Source organism: Chaetodon trifascialis, chromosome 4 (assembly GCF_039877785.1).
Source record: "Chaetodon trifascialis isolate fChaTrf1 chromosome 4, fChaTrf1.hap1, whole genome shotgun sequence".
NCBI classification, from domain to species: Eukaryota; Metazoa; Chordata; class Actinopteri; order Chaetodontiformes; family Chaetodontidae; genus Chaetodon; species Chaetodon trifascialis.
The window spans coordinates 10,689,175-10,712,085 of NC_092059.1; the positions used below are offsets into that span (position 1 = coordinate 10,689,175).

At 42.5% G+C, this 22,911-nt stretch overlaps 1 protein-coding gene across 3 annotated transcripts in view; it reads right to left on the bottom strand.

Moving 5' to 3' along the window:
- Nucleotides 1-22,911, bottom strand: part of tle2b (TLE family member 2, transcriptional corepressor b) — an 82,006-nt gene that overhangs the window by 45,218 nt on the left and 13,877 nt on the right. For all 3 annotated transcript variants that reach the window (XM_070961549.1, XM_070961550.1, XM_070961551.1), the window contains exons 3-4: nt 20,940-21,003; nt 5,299-5,343 (exon numbers count right to left, since the gene is read on the bottom strand). In XM_070961549.1, coding sequence (XP_070817650.1) covers nt 5,299-5,343; nt 20,940-21,003 — 109 coding nt within the window. The remainder of the gene's footprint in view (nt 1-5,298; nt 5,344-20,939; nt 21,004-22,911) is intronic.

A 22,911-nucleotide genomic window follows, 5' to 3' on the forward strand; every position in this document is an offset into this window, starting at 1 on the left:
AGAGTGAGGGATGGAGAAGAAAGAAGAAGGAGGCTAAAAGGAAAAGGTAGGAAGGCGCAGGAGGACTGTTACAGCTCAATTAATGCCGGGACATGTGATGGCCCTGCCAGTGATAATGACAGAGCGTGTGCTAGAGAGAGAGACAGAGAGGGGAGAGAGGCAGGAGCAGTGATCTCGACAGGATGTTAGGAGGAAGCTGGAGGGGGGTGGAAGAGGAGGAGGAGAGGAAATAAGAGCAGATACTGTTAAATCTATTCATGATTCATTATTTCTCACTGCGGCTCAAAGCTCCCCTCCCTCCCTTGATGTCTCTCTCTCCCCCTATCTCCGTCTTTCTCCTGACTGCCCTCCCCCTTTCTTTCCTTCTCCCTCCATTGCTTTTCTTTTCTTGGCTCTAATTTTCATCTCCATCTCTTTTCTCCCCCTCATCTGTTCTCTGAGGTCTTTATCTGTCTCTTCTAAGGCTCCATCCTTCCTGTTTACCCTCTCCTCTTTCATCCGTTCAATTAATCTCTATCCCCTCTTTTCCTCTCATCCCCGCTCTCGCACTTTTTCCAACATTAGCTCTCCCCGCCATCTCTCGCTCTTTTTTCCCAGTTTCTCTAGCTCCTTTACTCTTTTTTCTGTGCTCTGCTCTCTCCTCTTCTTGCAGTCTCTCATATCTTCAAAGTCCTCATTTTTCTAAATTATCTTACTCTTACTTTTTTCATGCTATCCCACTCACTTTTCCATCCCCTCTCCCTTTGTAACACCCTCTACTCTACAACCTCTGCTTTTGTGTTTCATCCTCATCCACTCTCTCTTTTTTCTCTCAGATTCTTTATGCTATCTCTTTTTTCTATCAATGTCTCTTTCTGATATCTCTTTTCATACACGCTGCTTCATTTTACACGCTTTCACTCTCTCCCATCCTTCTTATTTCTATTCTATTTCTGTCAATTTCCACTTCAGTTTCTTTTTCAATCTGTGACACTGTAAGGCCTCTTTTACTATCTGGCTCATATTTCTCTCTCACTGGCTCTCCTTCCACCTCCCTTGTTAAACCGTTTTACCAGCTCTCTTGTTTTTCCCTCCAAACCACTTTCTTTTTCTCCCCGTTGCTCAAACATATACTTTTTTCTACCTTTCCTCTCACTCGTATTCCCCCCGCTCACTCTTCTCGGGGCCTCGTTCACCGGTTCCTGATACCAGGAGGCCTTCTTCCTCTTCATTTATTCCTCTCTTTGTTACTCTCACTCTTGACTGTCTTTGGTCTCCTGTCATCCCCAGCCCTTTTCCCTCTCTCTCTCCTCCCGCTCTTCCTATTTACAACACTCTCCCTCCTTGGCCTCCCTCTGTCATCTTCCCCACCTATCCCCCTCTTCCCTCCTCCTCCTCCTCCTCTGTCCATCTCTCAGAGGTGCAGCCAGCACCCCAGTGCATTTCTTCTTTTTGGCGACAAGAGCTGACAGTCCAGTTCTGCCTGGCTTTGTCGCCAGCCAACTCTCCCTCTCTCCCTGCGCCTCCTTTTATCTCTCTTTATCTCCGTTCCTTTCCTGTGTCTTCACTGTTGGGCAACAGTGTCTCTTCTTGTAATTAAAGCACAACTTTTTCTGCATTTCGCTTGATGGTTTAGCCCAGCAAAATATAAAAGTGGACAGTTCTTTGATAGCATATTAGAATTTTGGTCATTTGATCAAAATGGTTCAACTGAAACTAATTAAATAAGAAGGAAGAAAGAAATGGCATTCACTGAATTCATGATTCATTTGTTTTAAGTATCATTATTGAAATCTTAAATTTCCCTATTGGAGAACAATAAAGTGCGACTTTATGCTAACTGTTAACTGACATTATGAAAAGTGAAGATATATTACGACAGATAGACCTAATAACTATCTTTCCTTTTTTTTTTTTAAATACAAAAGCTCTTTTCAGCTTCTTTCACTATGAAATAACTGGTAGCTTGTAAAACTATACTTTTTCAGTACTTTTCTAACACTGGCCTTTTTGGTCTCCTTACTCTCTTGTCTCTCTCTGATTTTGTCTGTCTGTCTCTCTCCCCCTCTTTCTGATTACTGCTCTGTCAATAGCTGTGTTTGCTGTAGGGTTTAGGAATCAATCCATCCCGTCCATCAGTCACTTGTATTGTTCATGTGTCCCTTTTTCTTTCTTTCTTTCTTTCTTTCTTTCTTTCTTTCTTTCTTTCTTTCTTTCTTTCTTTCTTTCTTTCTTTCTTTCTTTCTTTCTTTTTTGGTAACAGCACAACAACTCAAACATAACGTCCTGCTGTTTCCTGCTTTTGAATGAGCCTCACGTCTTTGGTCCATGAGACCGGGGCTCAGTTTGGATCTTGGAAGAATGCAGAATAAAACATGAGGAGCAGAGGGGACAATTTCAAACAACTCAAACACAACATCTTTGAGGCAGAAGAAAGCTTTGCTGACACGTTCCATATCTTGTTCTCTACCAAAGATCAAGGTACGACAAGTTACAATCTTTTCATGCAAAGTTCAATATGAAGATGATTTTAAAATTTTTAGTCCTGAATACTTGTATGACAGCAATGACCCATCCTTTACTTATAACCCTGACAGCTGACTGGGAATGCAAGGTGATTTATACAGTAGCTGTGGAATCCCAAATAGGTGATCTATAGTGTTGCATGGTGTTTTGTGTAGTTTCCATGTGTTTGTCTGGAGCTATTTGGACAGAAACACTTTTGAAACACAGCTTCCAACCAATAGCAGCACTTTAAGCTGCGTTTCCACCAAACACTTTCAGCATAGTACCTGTGGAATCCATATATAACCCGTACAAAAATGGACCAAAACCCGAGATCTGTTTTGTGTTTCCACCGCAGACAGTGTTCTTAAAGGTGGGCAGGGTTGTTACTGGGCCTTCAGGGCTAACACCCTTAATTTTTTCCAGCAGATAGGAAACAACAGATGAGACTTTTCTTGGTCATTGACAACTTACTGCTAACCTTTTCCTCTGCTCTGCTCTCATTTCACCGTCACTTTTCTGCTGCTCACTCTGTCTCACTCAACCACACGCTTGCTATGCGCACACATTTCGTGTTCCTTCTCCTCGGTATGTGGTTGTTTATTACAACAAGGAGACGAGCTTTGTTTGAGAAAAGGCTGCGGGCAGTAAAACAAAAGGCTGCTGGAAAAAAAGAGTTTGGGAAATCCTCCATCAGAGCACAGACGACAAGACGACTCTGGTTGCTCTGATCCTCTCTGACCAATCAACAGACTGCTGTGTTCCTTGCTCCACTTTAAGTGCTGGATGAGTGTGCTGGGGATGTCAACAGAGGGGTTATGAAGAAACATGACTGAGTGGAGAGGTTCTATTGGTACCATCCACATCTTTTGACACTGGAAACGCAAAAATAACCCTTCTAATTCATACTGAACTGAACTGAACCAGACTGCTTGGTGGAAGCACAGCTTTAGAGGCAAAGCACACCTGCAGCATTTTACTATAAAACAGGAAAGAGAGGTTTGGTGTCATGTGGAAACTGCTGCCTGCTATATATTTCTTCATGCTGCGGAGAACAATGTGAATTAATTCAACAGGTTTTAACTGGATTTGTGTTTAATAAAGCCAATGCCATTCAACTAAAATATGCCCAAATCAGCTCTTGAACTCATCATGCTTCATCCCTAACTTCAACCGTTGGACATAACATCAGCCAGTACTGGAGACTGGAGTTAAGTATGTACACTGCACTGCACGTATTTGGACAGAAACCCACTGTTTGATGTCTCTGTGCTATAATTACCTTTGCTCATGAAAAGACACAATGATTATGAGGTTAAAGCGCAGAGGCTTTCATTTGAAGGAGTTTTTAGAGATTGTTTCAAACAATGAGCTGCTTTCTAAATGCACATGCCAGGCATGCTGGGAAAATGTGACAAAAAAAAAAATCCCCTCTTGTCTTATGGCAGTGCCTGACGCCACTGCAGAGAGCAGGTTAGTATGACAGATAGATTAAGAGAGAGGGGGAGACACAGGCACCTTAAAGGAAGATATCATTCAACTGATGATTCTGTCTATCTGCATGCAGGTCTGTCAACACAGAAGAACACATCTCGCATCTGCTCACTGTCTGTTTGCTTTTTGTCTGTCTTCCTTTCCTGCAGTGTGACCCAGACAGCAAATTAGCAGCCAATGTGAGGGCTGACAAACCGTCACCGGCTCCTGAGAGCACACACTGCTCATCAGTCACGTCTTCATTCAAGAATACCAGATCCCAGTGAGGATAAAACAAAGTGATACACAATTTACCTTTTTTTTTTAAATCACTTTCTACCTCAGATTTGCATCATTCAAACGACCCGGTGGGTAATTTCATGCGTCAGTCCTCACCATCCTATGCTGTAGATAACAGCTAAGCCTTGTCAGCATCTAGTGTCTGTCAACCTCAGTCTGTCACCACCAGTTCTGCAAAACATACATTTGCCATTGCTATGGTTACCATCTGTAGCAGCCAGATTAATAGTATTATTATTCTCACGTCAGTAATTGTTTCTTCTCTCACCTACAGCAGCCATCGCTTGTTTTTCTTGACAGTAACGCAAGAAGAGACGGTCCACAAATAAACACAAGTCAGCAGGGATATCAATCATAATTGATGCTGGGTTTTTACTTTATATTCCATAAGCAGGCCCAGAGAGGGAAACTACAGCGCTGTGCAGTAACCCTCATTAAAACTAATGAAAACAGCCATCCATCGCTCAGTGTTGAAGCCACTTGTTGCTTTTGCTGACTCCTTATTCATTTATTAAATAAAAGAAAGGGGAAAAAATTGCTATTAATTCCATTGCCCTGCTTTCGGCCCTACTTTTTTTCTAAAGTGAGTCACCTCTTTTTTTCCCTGTTCATCAGGTTTACACAGCAATTTAAGCTGGAACAGATTCTGCTTTGTCCTGCCAGCACATTATACACAAAGTGACCAGAAAAACAGAAACATGTGTACAATGTGATAAGTCTCAACGCTGTGGTGCTTTTTGAAGCTGCACTTTGTAGTGGTCTTGTACTGGGCAGCATTTAATAAAAGGTGCTTCTAATAATTTGTTTACCTTATGTATGGAGGTTACTTTGCGTAAATACAAAATGGAACAGGAATGAGAAAATATAGTACAAAACCCACCCACACAAAATGTCACAATGGCATACAGTGTTTGTGCGTGTAAAATAACACATTCACCTCTTCACGCCTACTCAATAAGTGCGGCTTCCACTAAGAAAGCTTTGGGCAGAGACTGAAAAAAAAAAAAATAATAAAAAAATACTGAGAACAGTCTTTCTTACCTGTTTGTGCATCTCAATGTTCAGACCGTAGGACATTTCATAGTACTGTGGAGACAAACACGAATGACAGCTTTGTTAGCATTTTACACACAGCACACATTAACATTCAGTCTTACACAATATCTCCCATTGAACATCTGTTGTTCGGTGTAGCTGCATATGCTGCTGTTTGTCAGTCTGGTTTTAATGAAAGCAGGAGATGAGAGAGTGAGAAGATGGGAAAGAGAGAGAGTGAGTGTGTGACTGCTTGGTACAAGTTTGTGTGTATCTGTGTGTAGATAATGAGGTATTTATTTCTCTGAGCTAGTTATATGCAATCACTATCTCAGCATGTGCGCGTTTGTGTGTGTGAGGAAAGTTTACAGTTTCATTATTTGTGTCAATGCACGGCCGCCAAGTGAGCACGACTTTGTGTGTGTGTGTGTGTGTGTGTGTGTGTGTGTGTGTGTGTGTGTGTGTGTGTGTGTGTGTGTGTGTGTGTGTGTGTGTGTGTGTGTGTGTGTGTGTGTGCTTCATGTTGCGTTCTTGCCTCTGTGTTTGTGTGTATGCATGTAAGAACGATGCACGGTGACCATCAGTGTGACTGCTTGTTCACTGTATCTGAACACATGGGTGTGTTTGCAAAGTGTGTTTCTACAGTATGAGTCTACGCCTTTATTTAACACCTGCTGTGAACATGCAACCCGCATCTGCATTTCTTAACCATGCAAGAAAAAACGCATTTTAATGAAAGATGTAAATGCAAGCAGAACACAAGTCAGTGCAAATGAGCAAGAATAGACAAGTACTGTAACTTTTCCCCTCGCTGTAGTGATGTACAGTCGTACTGTGACATTACTGCTGTGTCTGGTTAAATGTGTGATAAAGCACATTTCTGTCAGACTTGAAACAGGTGTGAAACTGGGCCGTGAAAACCTACTTTTGAGCATAATCTTAAAGCAAAAATGGCAAAATCTCACTGGTTTCAGCTTCTCAAATATGAATATTTACTCTTTTCTTATGACGAATAACTTCGGATCAAGTACAAACCCACCATGATGTCACCCATTGGTTTGTGGGGAACTGTTCTGAAGCCTCCAGAGTGGTATTGTGGCTATCAACATCTTTTTTTTCAGAGCCAGAAGTGACCAAACTTGGTGGAAAGGGTGGAGTTGGGGAGGATACGCATTGCTACGTCTCAGACCCGATTGGATGTGACTGAGAGGCCAAGGACATGGCTTGGGAGAAACTTGTCAATCACAAGGCAGCAATGCTGTGAAGCATAACCTGCTACACTGTTTATTTCACTGTAAATGGTTATCTTAATGGGCGGCACAGTGGAGCAGCAGGTAGTGCGTGTGCCTCACAGTAAGAAGGTTCGATCCCCAGGTGGGGCCTTTCTGTGTGAAGCTTGCATGTTCTTCCTGTGCATGCGTGGGTTCTCTCCGGGTACTCCGGCTTCCTCCCACAGACCAAAAACATGCTCATTAGGTGAATTGGTGACTCTGAAATTGCCCCTAGGTGTGAGTGTGAGCATGAATGGTTGCCCTGCGATCGACTGGCGACCGGTCCAGGGTGTACCCCGCCTCGCGCCCATTGACAGCTGGGATAGGCTATAGCCCCCCTGCAACCCCGAAAGGGATAGGCAGTGTAGAAAATGGATGGACTTGAAACCAACTCATTAGGAAACTTCTTACAATTAAGTGAGAATAGGTTCATTTTCTTATAGCTTTACGTTCAAACTTATTGCAGCCAGGGGAGTCGCCCCCTACTGGCTGTTGGAAAGAATGCAGCTGGCTTCACTTTTCAGACCCTTTAGCTCCGTCCACTGTTTAGACAGTTTGTGCTTTGAATTCTGAACTGCTGGTCAGGCAAAACAAGCTGTCTGAATAAGTCCACGTGGGCAGACAAATCAATAATGAGAATACACATTATTTGCTGCCCTAATCCAGATAACATGTCCAGATCACATGATCAGTAACACAACGCTATCTGCTTCTAAATGAACATCTGCGTGTGTACATACATGTGTGTATTCTGTGTGTCTTTGTATATTTGACACCAGCACGTATGCGAGTGTTTGCTAAATGTGTTGTCCTCTCTCCTTCGCATGTGTTTCCCTGAGTGTGTGTGTGTGTGTGTGTGTGTGTGTGTGTGTGTGTGTGTGTGTGTGTGTGTGTGTGTACCAGAGTAATGTGCTGTAATGGTGTTGGTGGCGAGCGGCATACAGACAGCGAGGATCCGTCATGGTGACAAAGGCAGCCTCTGCCGCCGGATGAGCAACGCTCTGACTGATGAGAGCGAGACACTGCTCTCTCTCTTCCTCTCTGTATTCTCTTTCTCATTTTCGCTCTGTCGCTCTTTTCCCTCTCTCTCTCCATTTATTCCCCACCTCATTCAGTCTCTCCCTCTCACTCCTATCTCTATCTTTCAGAGGCTGTCAGTCCCTCTTTTCCATCACCCCTCCTTCTCTCGCTAGTTATTCTCCTCCTTCTTTTTCTCGCTGTCAGATGTTCTTTCGCTCTCCATTTCAGTCTATCTCTCTATTTCCTGTCTCATTTTACTCCTGTGCTCTCGTCGTCCATTCTCACCCATGTTTGTACCTCTCTATCTAAATTCAAATTTGCTTTATTGGCATGGACATAATTAAGTCCAGCACTTCCAGGTCACGTTGCACAAGTTTTACCCTGCAGATGTAATAATTCAGAATTAAAAAAGAGAACAAATGGCTTCCACAATACTAGACTATATATACTACACAACACTATGTACATACACTATGCTACGCACCATACAATTACTATACATCATAGGATACTTTAATGAAACATGAGTGCAGACTACTCATTGAAAAGATGAAGAAACATATGATGAAGAGAAACTGTTTCACAACTGAATTGGGGTGAGAAAAACCTACAAAAGAATTAAAAATCAAAAAGCAGATTTTGGAGGAGTTAACTGCAGTTTCATGTGTGGTTTCACTGATTCTCTCCCAGGCTGTGACATGCTTTGACATATTTTGCCGCTTCAGTGGTAATGTCAGTATTTTCCTCAAGCATGCGTTACATTCGAGTCTGAGAGGGCGTGAATATTATTTTGGTAAAGAGCCTCGTTCACATGCTGTTTTAAACACACGATTTTATATAACAATGATTCCAATGAGCTCCACTTACTGAAATAAACTGATTTTTAACTTAAATGAAAAGACTGGTAGTGGATCGGTGCTCCATATCAGCAGATAACCTGCATCAAGGTAGCAGAATTAGTATCAGGAAAGCAAAACTCAGATTGGTGCGTTGCTGCCCAGGACTGTGTGAATTACTCCTGGTGTTTGTCAGGAGCAACGGCGGGCACAGAGTGACATCGTTTCGGAGGGGCTGAACATTTAGGCATGTCACTGACTGACAAAAGTAGCTTCAGGTCAGATAATGTTCATACGGGTTGTTATGAGTATCTGTATCTATCTACCTACAGTATATATGTACTGTATGTATGTAAGTTTTACTCTGCTGTTCCTCTGCTGTCACCTTCCTCCTCTCGTGCTCTCTCTCACTCTCTCCTCCTCTCTCACCTTTTCTGTGTCTCTTGCCAATTATCCTTCCTCTCTTTTTTACCCTCTTTCCTTCGCTCCTCTCAAACTTAGCGTCCCTCTTTAATCTGCCGTTGTTTTTATCTATCTGCTGCATCATTTTTTCCCATCTCTGTCTTTTCCACCATCTCTTTTCTACTCTCTCATTCTTTCTCCTTTAAGCCATTTCCATCAATCATATTTCTCCTTTATCTTCTCTCTATTTCATGCTCTCTCTCTCCATTGCCATTTTCTGCCCGTCTCGCTCTCTTTGTATATTTGCTCTCTTTCATTCTCGTCGAGTACTACACAGTATCTATATTTTCTCCTTGCTCTCCACACCTCGAGCACACCTCCGCCGTTTATTTCGCTCCTCGTTCTTTCACTTCTCTCATGGCCAAACTGATGTGTGTCTTCATGCACGCAGAAACATACACAATTGTTGCATGGAATCTCTTTCACATGTAAAAATGCGCTTCACACACCTGAAAGCACACACAGACATACTTTAAAGCGCACGCACACAAATGTATTTCAGCTAGCTCTTTGTGTTGCCGTGTCTGCCTCTCCTCCAGCCCTCTCAACATGAAAGATATGTGACATCTCTCTTTGTTCTCCCTCTCTCTCCCTCCATCTCTCATCAGCCTCTCTCGTCACCTCTCCATCATTACACCTCACCTCAGCCCTCCCCATCTTTTTAACTCAATTCCTGTCTTTCTCTCCTTATTAATTCTCCCTCCATCTCTCCCGTCGCCCTCTCAACCTCTCTGTCATTACTCTCTGTTTCTCTTTTTCACTCGCTCCCCTTTCATCCTCTCCTCTCTAACATCCTCTTTTCATTTAGTATCTCACTTTTTCCCACTACACTAACAGCTGAGTGCAACAACCAGGGCCCTAGTATTTGAATACAACCTTGCAAGCAACAACACAGCTCTCTTCGGCAGCCGGCCTTAGCGGGAGTGCTCCGGTCTGGACTAAAATGAAGCAGCTGACTCTATATGTAAAAACAGCACCATATTACAGGAAGGATTGCAATTAAGGTATGGTAGGTCTGTGGACTCAATGGAAAGGGTTTCAGGTCTCTTCTGTTTGATTAAAAAGGCGATTCATGTGGGTGCATTCCACAGTTATGAAGACGTTTTTCTTCAGCTATGTGTCGAGAAAATCGAAGGCGAAGGGCTTAAGAAAAGTTACATAATCAATGGTCTCTTAAATCCGTAAGATATGACACACAAATCTTTTACACAGTAAACACAATGCCCAGCTGGCAGTGGTGGAATCTAAGTAAGTTTACTTTTGTGGTACAACTCTACTACATTTCAGAGGGAATATTACATTTTTCACTCCACTACATTTAACAGACAGGTACAGTGAATAGTTATTTTACAGATTAAAACTCAGGGAATGTATGATATGCATACATCGTTTGAGATTAAACAACCCAAGAGTATATAAAGTAAGCTAAACTTTACTTCCACTAATAAAATGCTCTTTACACTTTAGTACAAAAACAATAAAAACACTCTGCATAAAGAGTGCTTTTGCTTTTGATACCAAAAAGTTAATTTTGTTTAACAAGACTTTTTCCACCACAGCCATTCCTGCAGGATTTGACATGAACACAGACTGCATGACCGTCCAACGTTTTAGGCAATGCACAAGTGAAAGCAAAACAAGCAAAGAAAGTCATCCTTCAAGAAGCAGGAGGTTATTCACTGCGTTACGCACTAATGCCTGTCATTGTATTCCACCAGAGAGCTGCACCGCTATCACTGATAACAATATTAAACTGTGATAGTTTATTTGTCTCTGCAGGATCATTTCCTCTCTGCTCGCTTCCTTTGGCTGAGGTCAGATAGAGAACAGTGTCACCTTCAGGACAGCTCTAAACAGTTTAGCATGCCGTTCATTCATTCAGTCTGGAGACAACAAGGCGGCGATTATCAGGCAGAAAGCAGCTCTAAAATCTCAGTACTTTAAACACCAACAGGTGACAAAGAACGATGAGCCCATGGGTAATTTGGTCCCAACATTACTCAGTTACAGTGTTGGAAAAGTTGCTTGAGCTAGAGATGTGTCCTTTTAACTGTACAACCAATTCAGATCCACAATGAAGTGGTCCGGTCAGGGTTTCCTTTGGAGAGGCAGGAAGGAGAAGACTAACTGACTGAAATGTGGTAGCAGTTGTCTGTGGGTGTAGGCTAGACAGCAGTGAATTGACTATTGTACTATTCGTGCAGCCTGCACAGCATTCTAGTGTCAACGCTCTATGGGAGTCTAGTCTGGACTGTAGTGTGGTAACAACTGTGCTTTGTACTCTGTGAATGTGTAAGTAACAACTCATGACTGACGAATTGCATTTAGTATTACAGTGTATGTATTAATTACAGGAAGAATAGCACTCCAAGCTTGTTTGAATATAGTCTGCAAACCTAAGGAAGAAAAACTCTCTAACATTGTAGTGTGTATCACTGAGACTTGTGTACAGCACAGGTTTACTGTGACTGTGGTCTGGAGTGCAGCACAGTGATAACCAGACTGTGTGTGCCATTGAAACTGCAGTGGTACAGTTCATGTTATGGTGTTATAGTCAGCTTCTTAATAGGTTCATCCTCTCTTAACTGCCTGCCCCTCAACCACCAATTACACCCCCAACCCGGCAATGCCCGCCGTTCTGCTTTATATAATCCCTCTGTTGTGTCACTGCGTTCTCATTCAGCACTCTGTGTAAGATCTCTTGTCTACGTGGGTTGTGTGTATGTGTGTGTAGCAGATTGCAGGGCGCATGCAGTGAATGTGTGTGTGTGCGAGTGCATGTTAAGCCCGGCAGAGGGGCACTAAGCCAACTGGCTGACGTCGCTTACCAAGAACACCCAGCACTGCCCACCCAGAGAGCAGGCAGTGTGTGTGTGTGTGTGTGTGTGTGTGTGTGTGTGTGTGTGTGTGTGTGTGGCTATTTGTATTCTATATTAGATGACTTTTTCAACTGAAATGTGAAGAATGCAAAGTAAATGACAAATAAAAATACTTTCTTACCATGAGACATGACATGACATGACATGACCATACATGCACATACATGTGCATCCATGTAAACAGTGAATATTACAAGTAGACTGCACCAGACCACAGAATACATTAGTGACAGCGATAAAGTATATATTAGTACATATATATAGTGTATATAATCAATATTTGTTACTGTAGATTGCTTTGTAAATACAGGATGTACTGATACTCATATTAATCTACAGTGCTTGTAGATTAGAATAAATCCATGTATGCTACCTTAAATGACATTTGTGGAGTGCACTTAATGAAAATGCCTGGCTATGTCAGGACGTGGACATTGTTGTGACTGGCTGACAGCTGTTGAAAATGTCAACATCTATCTGCTACATGACACAAAATAACACGACTGAAATCAGAAATACAGCAAAGAAAATGGAGAACCAGAAGCAGGTCTGGTTTGTGAGGCTTTGTCACCTTGATAATGTTGGCATGCAGTGAAAAACAACCAGCCAGGTCATGTGGACACAGGCTGGGTGATAATTCAATAATTAGAGAAAATAAAGTCTATAGGATGGCAATCATATCTTCTGTGCACTCCATATAAGAAGCATTCAACCAAAAGTTTATGGTGTTATCATGAGAATTCTGACTTTTCTTCCACAAAAAAGACACCTATAAAATGGTGTCTGCAAGCTTCAGCATATAATGTTCTTAAACAGAAAATTATGTGTTAAACTGTTCACTGCGAACCCAACACGGCTTTGTGTACGTTTTAAAACTCTGTTTCCAAGAGAAGCTCATATGTAATTGAGGGGAGTTTTAAATTGTTTTCAATTTGCGATGTAAACTTAACATAGAATGGAAGAAACCATATGCATACGTATCGTGAGACGTGCAGCAGAGTCTCCATCTCACTCACCGCCACTATCACGGCTCCATTTTTTGCCTGCTTTTTGGCTCGTTATGTCTGTTCAGCAGGCAGGTTACTTTAGATAAATGAGGTTGCGGTGTAATTCTTGTTTATCTGATCGCACTGTAACGTTCCACTCTTCTGAACATCGTATCTAACGTCTGTCCGCCGCTAATAACATACACGCTGCACTGTCATCATCTGGGCAAGACAGACAAAAAGCATTCCTGTATTTCTCTCAATGAGCTGCTCTCTCCCTCACTTTCTGATTCTTTCCTCTCCACTCTCGTGTTTCCCTCCCCTTTCCACTCTTCCATTCTTCGGGGAGTGTTTGCTCTTTCGTTACCCCCTCCCTCCCTCCACCCTCATGGTGTTGAGAGAGTGTCAGGCGATGGTGCCAGACTCTCTCTCTATCTCTTCTATGCATTCTGCGAAGAACGCTGGCAGACTTTAAAAATGAGCTTTAGGAAGTGGGTCTAATCCAAGGTGATTTATCTAAATGGGACATTTGTGTGTGTGTGTGTGTGTGTGTGTGTGTGTGTGTGTGTGTGTGTGTGTGTGTGTGTGTGTGTGTGTGTGTGTGTGAGCGTGCGTGCGTGTGCATGTAAATCATGCCTGGCTTTACAGCATGCTTGCAGTCATACATTATGTGTGTGTGCGCTACTTAAATGTGTGTGCAAGCAGCTTGTGTTTACTCCTGCATGCATTATTTGTGTGTATGTGTGGGGGTGTGGATGTGTGTAAAAACCTTAACAAAAGCATTGTTCATCGGTGTCTCTCGGGTGAGCTTGTCTCTTTCATCTGCCCGCCCACACACACATTCAGAGACACACACATACCAACGATGTTAAAACATTTATTAGCATGCTGCGCTAACCCACATCAGAGGTTAGGTTAGCAGGCTCTGACTTCTCCATTGTGTCCTGTCAGCGGGTGACGACTAAATCAGTCACGGCAGACATTCAGCCTCACTGCAGCTTCTCTTGCAGCTAGTTTCATCAGAGGGAGAGCCAGAACAACTGGATAGCACTGACCTTGAATTGGAGGGGGTTTATAATCTATAAACACATGTGTACAGTATGTACCACGAGGGAGACCCAGTCCATCTTCATGAACCCTCCTGTCCTGTTTGCTTCTCCTGCTCCAGACAGTTCAGACAGGTTTAAGACTCTTAAAACAGACTCAATCCTTCCCTACATCTGGCCCCGCTTAAATCCCCTAGCCAACTCCCACTATCGGATGGCAGAGCGACGTTTAGCTCAGAGAGGAGCAATCCCTATTCAGATTGTGCCCTCTTCCTTCCTGCTATCTTACATCAATCTCATTTCTCCTTCTCTTTCTGCCATTCTTGGCTTTTCTCTTCATCTCCCCTGTCTATCCAACCCCTCCTCCATCTCCTTTCCTTTCTCTCTCATACTCATACACACTCATGTCTTTGATGTGTTTCTTCTCCCTCTCTTTTCTCACTCTCTTTGCCAATGTCCTTGTTCTGTGTTTCCTTTTTTTTCTGCTCTCTCTCTGCCAATGCCCTTGTGCCCTCTCTTCCTCATATTTCTCTTTCATGTCTGTTTTGCTCACCTTTTCTCTCTATCTCACTGTCCCCATCTCTCTCTTCACTTCCCTTATTACTTCTATTCTCTCCCTTCATTTTTTTTCCCTTCTTCCCTTTTTCTGACCCCTCCCTCCTCCCTCCTCCCTCCCCCCTTTCTCAAGCAGTCTGTAATGTTGCTGAAGAGAACACAGTGTGTCAGCCTGAATCAGACAGATGAGCTGGGAGGGGAGTAAGAGGCTGAGAGCACCGCATTAATCCACACACACACACACACACACACACACACACACACACACACACACACTCACACATATATGTACAGACACATACACACACACACACTTCATCTCTGCCTGAGGGGCTGTTGAGAACGGACAACGCACACAGATACACACACGCGCACACACGCTCACAATGTTCCAACAAATGACCGCATGGCAGGCATGAGACAAAACACTGAGGCCATGATACAACCCTGATACAGGCTCCAAGATAAAATATTAAGATGCAGGTTTAAAAAAAAAAACAACACACTATTGACAGACTTTTTATGGAATTTATGATGTAATAACAAAATCATGGCAAGCATTAAACAAAATATTTGAGAATATGTGTTGGGTTAATTTGCTATTGTGAGACATGACTCTTATGAAAGTGATCCTGTTTAAACAAAACAAATTACAGAATTAAGATGTGGTTTGTAATACAATCATAATAATCTTTAACTACCAATTAAAATGTATGTGATGTGCCTAAATTGCAACAACTTCTGCAGGAGGCTTAGAGTAAAAGTCTTCCGACAAAGAGAACTAATTAAGACAATTATCAGGAAGCAACAGCAGGAAGTTTAACGTTACAGTCACTCGCAGCAGCTTAGCTTAGGCTATTTCTTAGCCAGTTTTTGGAGGAGTTTTTACACATTGTTAGTTTAAGACCTGCAGGTGCTTATTACACATATTGGAATTCGAATGTTTGCAGAACCTGCAGTAAGGGTAGGCAATCATCACTGTGGCAATGTTGTCCATATGACACGAAAAGGCAATTCATCGCATTTCTTTCCCCCAATGTTTTCAAAGCAGTTCGAATCTCCCCGCACAACAACACACACATTTAACAGGAGTGACAAGTTTCATCTTGTCATTATTTTCTATCACGACATTTGAAGCAACAATATTTTGTCTTTTGCCAGCAGCATGGCCTTTCATTAACACCAGACCCCCGCAGCGCCTCTGTACCTCACTTCAACACACACACACACAGCAATGGAGAGGCCACCTAATTTGATTCCCGACTGTGAGCTGTCACCCTCAAGTAGACATGTCTTTTTTATACTTCATATTAAAGGGTCTGGGCAGTCCACTCTCCCATAAGAGCTTTGTCTTGTGTTTGACAGTAGGAAATGAGAGGAAGGCTGCAGAATAGTCAAGACTCTGGGGGAATAAAAAGGTTTCTGAGAACATTTTAATCCTAAATACAAAAAAAAATTGAGAAAACCAGCGCAGCGACTCAACATGTTTTTGACTGTAAAAACTTTCAGTCCATCATCAAGGTTTTCCCACTTTAGGTAGCAAGTCTTAAACAGTCTACTACATTAAGATGTGGGCTTTTTGGGGTTTTATGATGCAAGACCTTGTCTCTCTTCTTTCACCTCTCACTGAGCCTGATGCTTGTGTGTCTGCTCTTTGCAAGATTCAACCTCAGGCCAGCAGGGGTGAACACAGCCCTGCAGGCAGGAGACTTGCTCGCACTATGTGTAAGCATGTGACTGACACGTCTACGCCCCCTGATTAGCCGGGGCTTCAATGCAACCTTATTTAAAAATACACAGTGGAATTCCAGGAGAGCAGTGAAATCTGAGAGCCATGAATTATAAATACAACAGGAGGAGAAGAAGCAAGATGCCCACAGACACTCTCAATGTGTGTGACTTGATGTTTGTGAGTTTGCAGCTACCGCTAAAGTTACACATTGCCAGTGTCTCTCGACACACACAAAGAAATGAGGCAGTCTAGCCGAGCAGCCAACATTACACTCCATCCAAAAAGACACAGGGAGCGGGTCTGCCAAACACGCAAACACACTATATCTGAACCTGGCTCTGCCGTTTTACTGCAGCAACACTCCACGGACAGAAGCAATTTGAGAGGGTTATGGCATCATCTCTCCAAGCGTGAAACGTGTAAAATGTACCCATTGCCAGCTATAGAATTTAAGTAGCAAATGTGAGGAAAAACAAATTCCCTGACTTTGAAAAGTTGCATGCCATAAGGAGATATCTAGCCGCACAGTAAGTCTAAAACCTTCTGTTAAAACATGATGGCTGGCGGAAAAGCGCAGCTCTTAAGCGAATACAATAGTACCACAGTTATTGGCTTATTTCAGCCTTTCCCTTTTTCTCTCTGTGACCGTCACATCCTCTCACATAGTTAGATGCAGTGGGGACATTTTCGGTCTATTAGTCTATTTCAGTTTTATTACCTCATTAACCTACAGACCACTGATATGAAAACATGTGACACGTAAAACCTGTGTTTCTCACACACACAGTGATGATCAGACAGAATCAATTTCAGTTTCAATTTGCTGTTTAAAAAAGCCAAGAAAATCATTTGTTGTTGCCTCATTATATTTCTGTAAAGCACACAAATGTTAATGAGATTATTGAGCTATAAAATAAAACATATATTCTGGCCGTCCTGGCAGTCCTGCTATCAGTTCTACTTAAAGATATTCAGGTTCGATCCCGAAAGATGAGATCTGGAGCACGCAGTTGAAGCAAGTGTTTTTAATGAGCTAACATGTCAACATTAAGCACGTCTTCATCAGATTTTTAGGTATTAGCCTCAGAGGAGAATCTACCCCTACAGTAGACATCGTTTATTTGTGATGTATACAAGAATGCTGCGTTAGTAAGCAAGCTGTGGTAAAAATGGCTGCTGATCCGACAGCACAGACACAGTAACTCCACAAACTCAAACTTTCTCTGAAGAAAATGTAGATAAAGACCAAATGCGACAAGACTTCAAAATAAAATGTCAAAATACATAATTTGTAACTGCCATGCAGCAGGACACATGGAAGCATTTTCTGCTCTGACAGGACAACATTTTTTTCTGATATGACACCACTGTAGTTGAGGTTTGGCTCGGATTAGGCCCAAAAATGGTTTGGGTAGTGTTGGGGAAAGATGGCGATATGGGTTAAAATAACTTCTTGGTCATGGTTGGGAAACAATCGTGGTCACGGTTAAAAGAAACCAACGCTGACTGTCAAAACTGAGCCACCCAGACGTCTCATCCCTGCAGACTTTGCGGCCATATGACAACTTAACACTTCTTCCTCCTTTAGCCCCGACAGCCACGAGAGGTCATTGTCATTTCAAAGTAAACATGTTGTTTTTAAGCATTTATCCTGCTGTTTTTCTTAAGAGGACAATCAAATAAAAAATTCAAAAGACTGCCACCTTACAGAGCAGAAATGCATGTTTTCTTAATCGTCACATTTCTTGGGCGTTACAGTGTTAAAGTTCACGAAACACTCCACATGCATCAGCCCTGTATCACCCTGTATAACCCGCTCCCTACTTTCCAACCCCTCACCCTAGTATTTAAAGAGCTTAAAACTGATGAATAGTAAAGGCAGGAGCAGTGCAGCGTGGTGAGCACAGCCCCAGCCTGTGGAAACAGGCCTCAGTGTGGATGACAGGCCTAACGAGCTAAATATAGCCTTCTGGGTTATCTCCTCTGTGGGCGCAGCGAGTCCGTTGTTGCTTCACATTATTTACGTGTCTGTGCGTGCACCCTCTCGCTCTTTCCCTCTCTATCTCTCTTTCTTTCATTTCACGCCCCCCCACACAAACACATCACTATCTCTTTCTCTTGCACTCTATGTTGCATACTCTCTTTTTTCTCTCCCCCTCTCTCTCCATTTCATCCCTTCACGGTATCTTTTTTTTCACCCTCCATCTCTCCCTCTCTGCAATTCTGTCCCCTGGTGTCTCTCTTTCCTCATTTCGTCTCTCTCTCCTTCATTTTCAGCATTTTTCACTCTCTCTCTCTTTCCCTCTGTATCTCTCTCCTGCCTCTACCACTCTCTCCCTCTCCTCTTTTATTCTCTTTATCTCTGCCTCCTTTTGGATCCTTCCCTCCCTCCCTCAGCAGCTCCCTGTTTTTTTCTGTCTGACACTCTCTGAGCCTTTTTTCTCTCAAGCTATCTTTCCCTTTGAGCCTCTCTTTCACCTCCCTCTCATTTCTGAGCCATGCCTATGAAGAAGCATAGCACTGTGTTAGCCATCCACTACACTACAGTGAGCTCCAGTTCAGATAATATAGCCTAGAGTGCTAACCATCTGCCATGCTAACCTATATGGATATGACATCTGCATCTGCAGTCCCCTGACCTCCTGCCATAGGGAACCGTTAAAGCCTCGTGTTGAACTTAAACATACAGCAGAAGATAGTCTATTTCTCTCCCTCCTTAGTTTACCAATGCGGCAGTGGTCACAAAGGCCGTGACATTTAATATGCACAAAGTTCGATCAAATGTCATCCATTGCCCCCGTCTAAGGAGAGACAGGGAACTGCATCCATGCTGGCATGCCACCCTTCCTATTGTATAAGATCGAGTGGCGAGGATTTCAAGGTGGATGTTTGTCTGGGCTGTTTGTTCCACACAGTAATTGTGTGAAACCACAGCTAAAATGGGGAGTGCCTGAGATTAGGGAAGTGGGTGTTTTTGAGAAGTGTGTGGTTTGCAGAGGTTTTTCTTTGTGTGTGTTCTGTACTGTATCATATTTATGTGCACGTTTCTTCTTGTGTTTTTTTTTACCACTTTGAAAAGCATAGCGAGGATATTTTTATGAAATGAGGTCAGTTTGAAAAATCCTTCTGTTTTTAAGGGACCAGTTGAGGGTTGGGGTTTGGGCAGTTTAAGATCCTAAACAAAACCTCAACAAGTTTTTGGCTTTGCAGTTGAATGGATATGTTATTATACAGTGCTTGATTTATTCAAAAGTTGTATTGTGTTTGCGGAATATGCCAGAAAATACAATAAAAAAATCCATTTATTGGGTTGACGATGTCACGAGGAGATTATGTTGAAACTTAAGTGTACAGACTGACTAACTGAGCTTATGTAATGTTGCTGAACATCTGTCACTTCGGTCACAAGTATCAGTTGAAGGACATTAAATTTCCCTTCATTGCTTAAACTTGGCTCGAGACAGTTCCACTTTAGACACCATAATAAGGCGACCAGACGAGCCAGAAACAGCACACAGCTCTCCTGGTGAGGTCTACTGTGAGAAGCACAATGTTAGACAGCATTATCATTATGTAATCAGTAATAAAAACTTTAAAGACGCCTTGTGTAATGTAGCAATATGCTGGACCATCTTCCAGCGATTTGTTTCATTATCGGATAAATAGTTTGGAGGTATTTGGAGAAATACTGACAGGTTCTGACACTGTTAGGCACTTATTACATTGTCAGTTATTATAAGAATTATAATTACGATTAGTCAGGGCCTCCTTAATGGAAGGTCCTCATAACAACAGAAGAACAAAATGTGTGTAAGTGTAGAATGAATGAATGTGTGTGCTGTATCTCCTGAGTGTTTGTGTGTTTATCTCTTTATCATTTGTCTCTCTGTGTGCTTCTCTATCCATTTGTCCGTTTCCCTGTCTGCCTGCTCGCCTTCCACTCTCACACTCAGTCTATCTGTCTGTCTGCTTCTATCTCTCTCTCTCTCTCCCTCTCTCTCTTTCTGTCTATCCATCTGTGTGTCTATCTAGCTTACGGCCCTGATCCTGCCTGCTCTCCCAGGTTTATGAAATGCGAGCAGCTTAGCAGATGGTGCATATCGTATTCTGGTCGGCTCTGTGTGGGTTTTGTACCACAGACGAAGGCTTACGATACATGTGAGCCTTTAGTCGCACAGACACACCGACACAGTGGGAGCTCAGGCTGTTAGCGCACGAGAGAAAACAGAGAGAGGAGGAAGAGACAGAGGGACAGACTGAGGAAGATAGAGGGTCTGAGGGAGGAAAAAACATGGGGAGATGCATGGGAAAGGACGTTTTAGAGAGAGGGACAAGTGAGCAAGATAAATGGCGTGTAAGAAACACAGCGAGAAGATCATATAATGCTGGTTTAGTGATGGTTCGTGCAACTTGTGGAAATTTAAACTGTATTCCACTATTTCATTTTGTCAAGATTATGTACCACTGCGAGTGATATATTTTTCAAAGTAAATACTGACATTTACATACAGACAAGGTATTGACAATCACAAATTGATTGACGTTATTTGTGATGTATAAACAGCCTATTCATGTAAGTGAATGGGGAAATAGGTGAAAACAAAGAAGTGACACAGAGACAAAAAATGAGAGGACCATTTCAGGAAGAACAGCAGAGAAGTGGAGAGACAAGCAAAGCTTTTACTCCTGAATGACATAAACACTAAACAACGTCAAGCCAGCTAATCAACAGCTGAGATACAACTCCCCTGATTGCAATTCCTATATAAGAACCCATCAGACTCTTGTCAGAGTTTCCGATTGGCCCAGTCAGACTAACAAATCACTGTACAGCTCCGGTAAAGACCTGATTGGACTCACCATGATGTAGTGCCTCTGCATCTCAGTCTTCTCACTGGCCAGCTTCTCACACTCCAGCTTCAGGCTGCACAAGGACGAAAAAGGACATACACACACACACGCATACACACACACACAGATTAAATGCTGCATTTGCATCCACTGAAATAAATTGTAATTTCCACAGGACTTAGATACTGCAGAGGTCAAACATGGTTTAAGGCTGTGAAAGGATACCAAAAATGATTCTTAGTCACACGGTCGGGCTACCTATTACTGCTGAAAGTGACACTGAAAAATATCGCCTTCGTGGTAACAACCGCCAGCAGGGTGTGTTTTATTCACCACTGCAGTTCATCACACCTCCATGTCTGTGGGAGTGTGTCGAGTTATATACGTCACATGTACACTGCCGTGTTTATATTAGAGTCCGACGGGTATCCTGGGTGTAATCGTCAAATGTCAGGTTTGTGCCTTTTGGCTGTGTTCTGTTTTAGTCTTGCATCAAGTCCAGCTCTGGTTATTTCCAAAGTACTTTCAAATGTGTTTCAAATACATTGCATTAGTCAAAAAGGGAGGAAGTTTGCAAATGCAAGCTTCTCAAAAAAAATGATCACACTGAGGTGGTAAATAGTGCATGAGTTTTTCTGCCACTTCAGACCAGAATTAGGAAAAGGTGAAACAGACCTCAATATTGACTGACTATTATTTTGAAAAGCTATGGCAGCAAGCTGGTAATTGGCATGTAAACATTTATAGTACACATTGATAGATGTTTGCAGTCATTTGCAACTTTGTGTGTGTGTGTGCGTGTGTGTGTGTGTGTGTGTGTGTGTGTGTGTGTGTGTGTGTGTGTGTGTGTGTGCGCGCGTGCGTGCGTGCGTGCGTGCGTGCGTGTGTTTCTGACTAAACCTACTCTCGAGGACACATTTCAGACTACAGAGCAGTTAACTGGGAATGGCCAATAGAAAAGACGGTCCCCAATTTGGAAAAAGATGAGTCGTTAAGGTTAAGGTTAGAGTTAGGGTAAGTATCCAGGAAATGAGTATGCATGTTTTATTAATGCTGTGGGGACAAAACACAAGTCCCAAGAACATAAATAATTAAATTTTAAGGTGGTTAAAGTTAGGGTGAGGGTGAGGGTGAGTTTCCTCGAAATGTATGCAAGTCAAGTAATGTCCTGTAATGCCCAATGTTAATGAAGTAATGGAAACACGACTGAGTGTGCGTGTATATGTCACTGAAATCCACCAGTCCAATGCCGAGCAGTAAAGTGTGGCTGCAGTCTCGCAGCAGGGTGGTCCGCCTGCCCACTGAGGTGAGAGCAAGAGGCTGTGTGTTTTAACCTGCGATGGTTTATCTCTCTTGGCCAAGGTCACTTCTGGTCAGCCATATGATGACGTGACCATCAGTGACCTTCAGCTGTAGAAAATATAAAGAGCTAAATTGACCTAAATTGCATTGGAATTTGAATGAGATCCTGGAATTTATTCACAAAATGAAATAAAGTTTCATTAATGTCAGGAAAAACTGCAAATCTCAACAATCACATTAAAGACACTGAATGTAAAAAGGACATTTGAGGTACACGGAAAAAATGAATTTAGCTAAAAGCTTTGACCCCTCATCTATTTCCCAAATTAAATGTATTCCTAGTACAAAGGAGACAATGTTCAGATTTAGGCAAAGATGATGAGTGAGAGCAGTGTGTCAAGCTTTCAGATGGTTGACACTGGATTCAGTATGAAAGGCTCTAACTCACTCAGTCTCCAATATTTTGTACATTCAGTGTAGTAACTAAGATTAAAGGACAGCACAAGGCACGCTGTCATATTATCTTTACTCATTCATATATTCAAGAATTCATCACCACTTTCACTGAACTGAATTACAATGTGTTGTTTTTAGAATTACTCCATTAAGCGCAGAGATTATACGATACTAAAAATGTGATTCTGTGATTCTTACCAGAACTCATACCATTCATACCAGA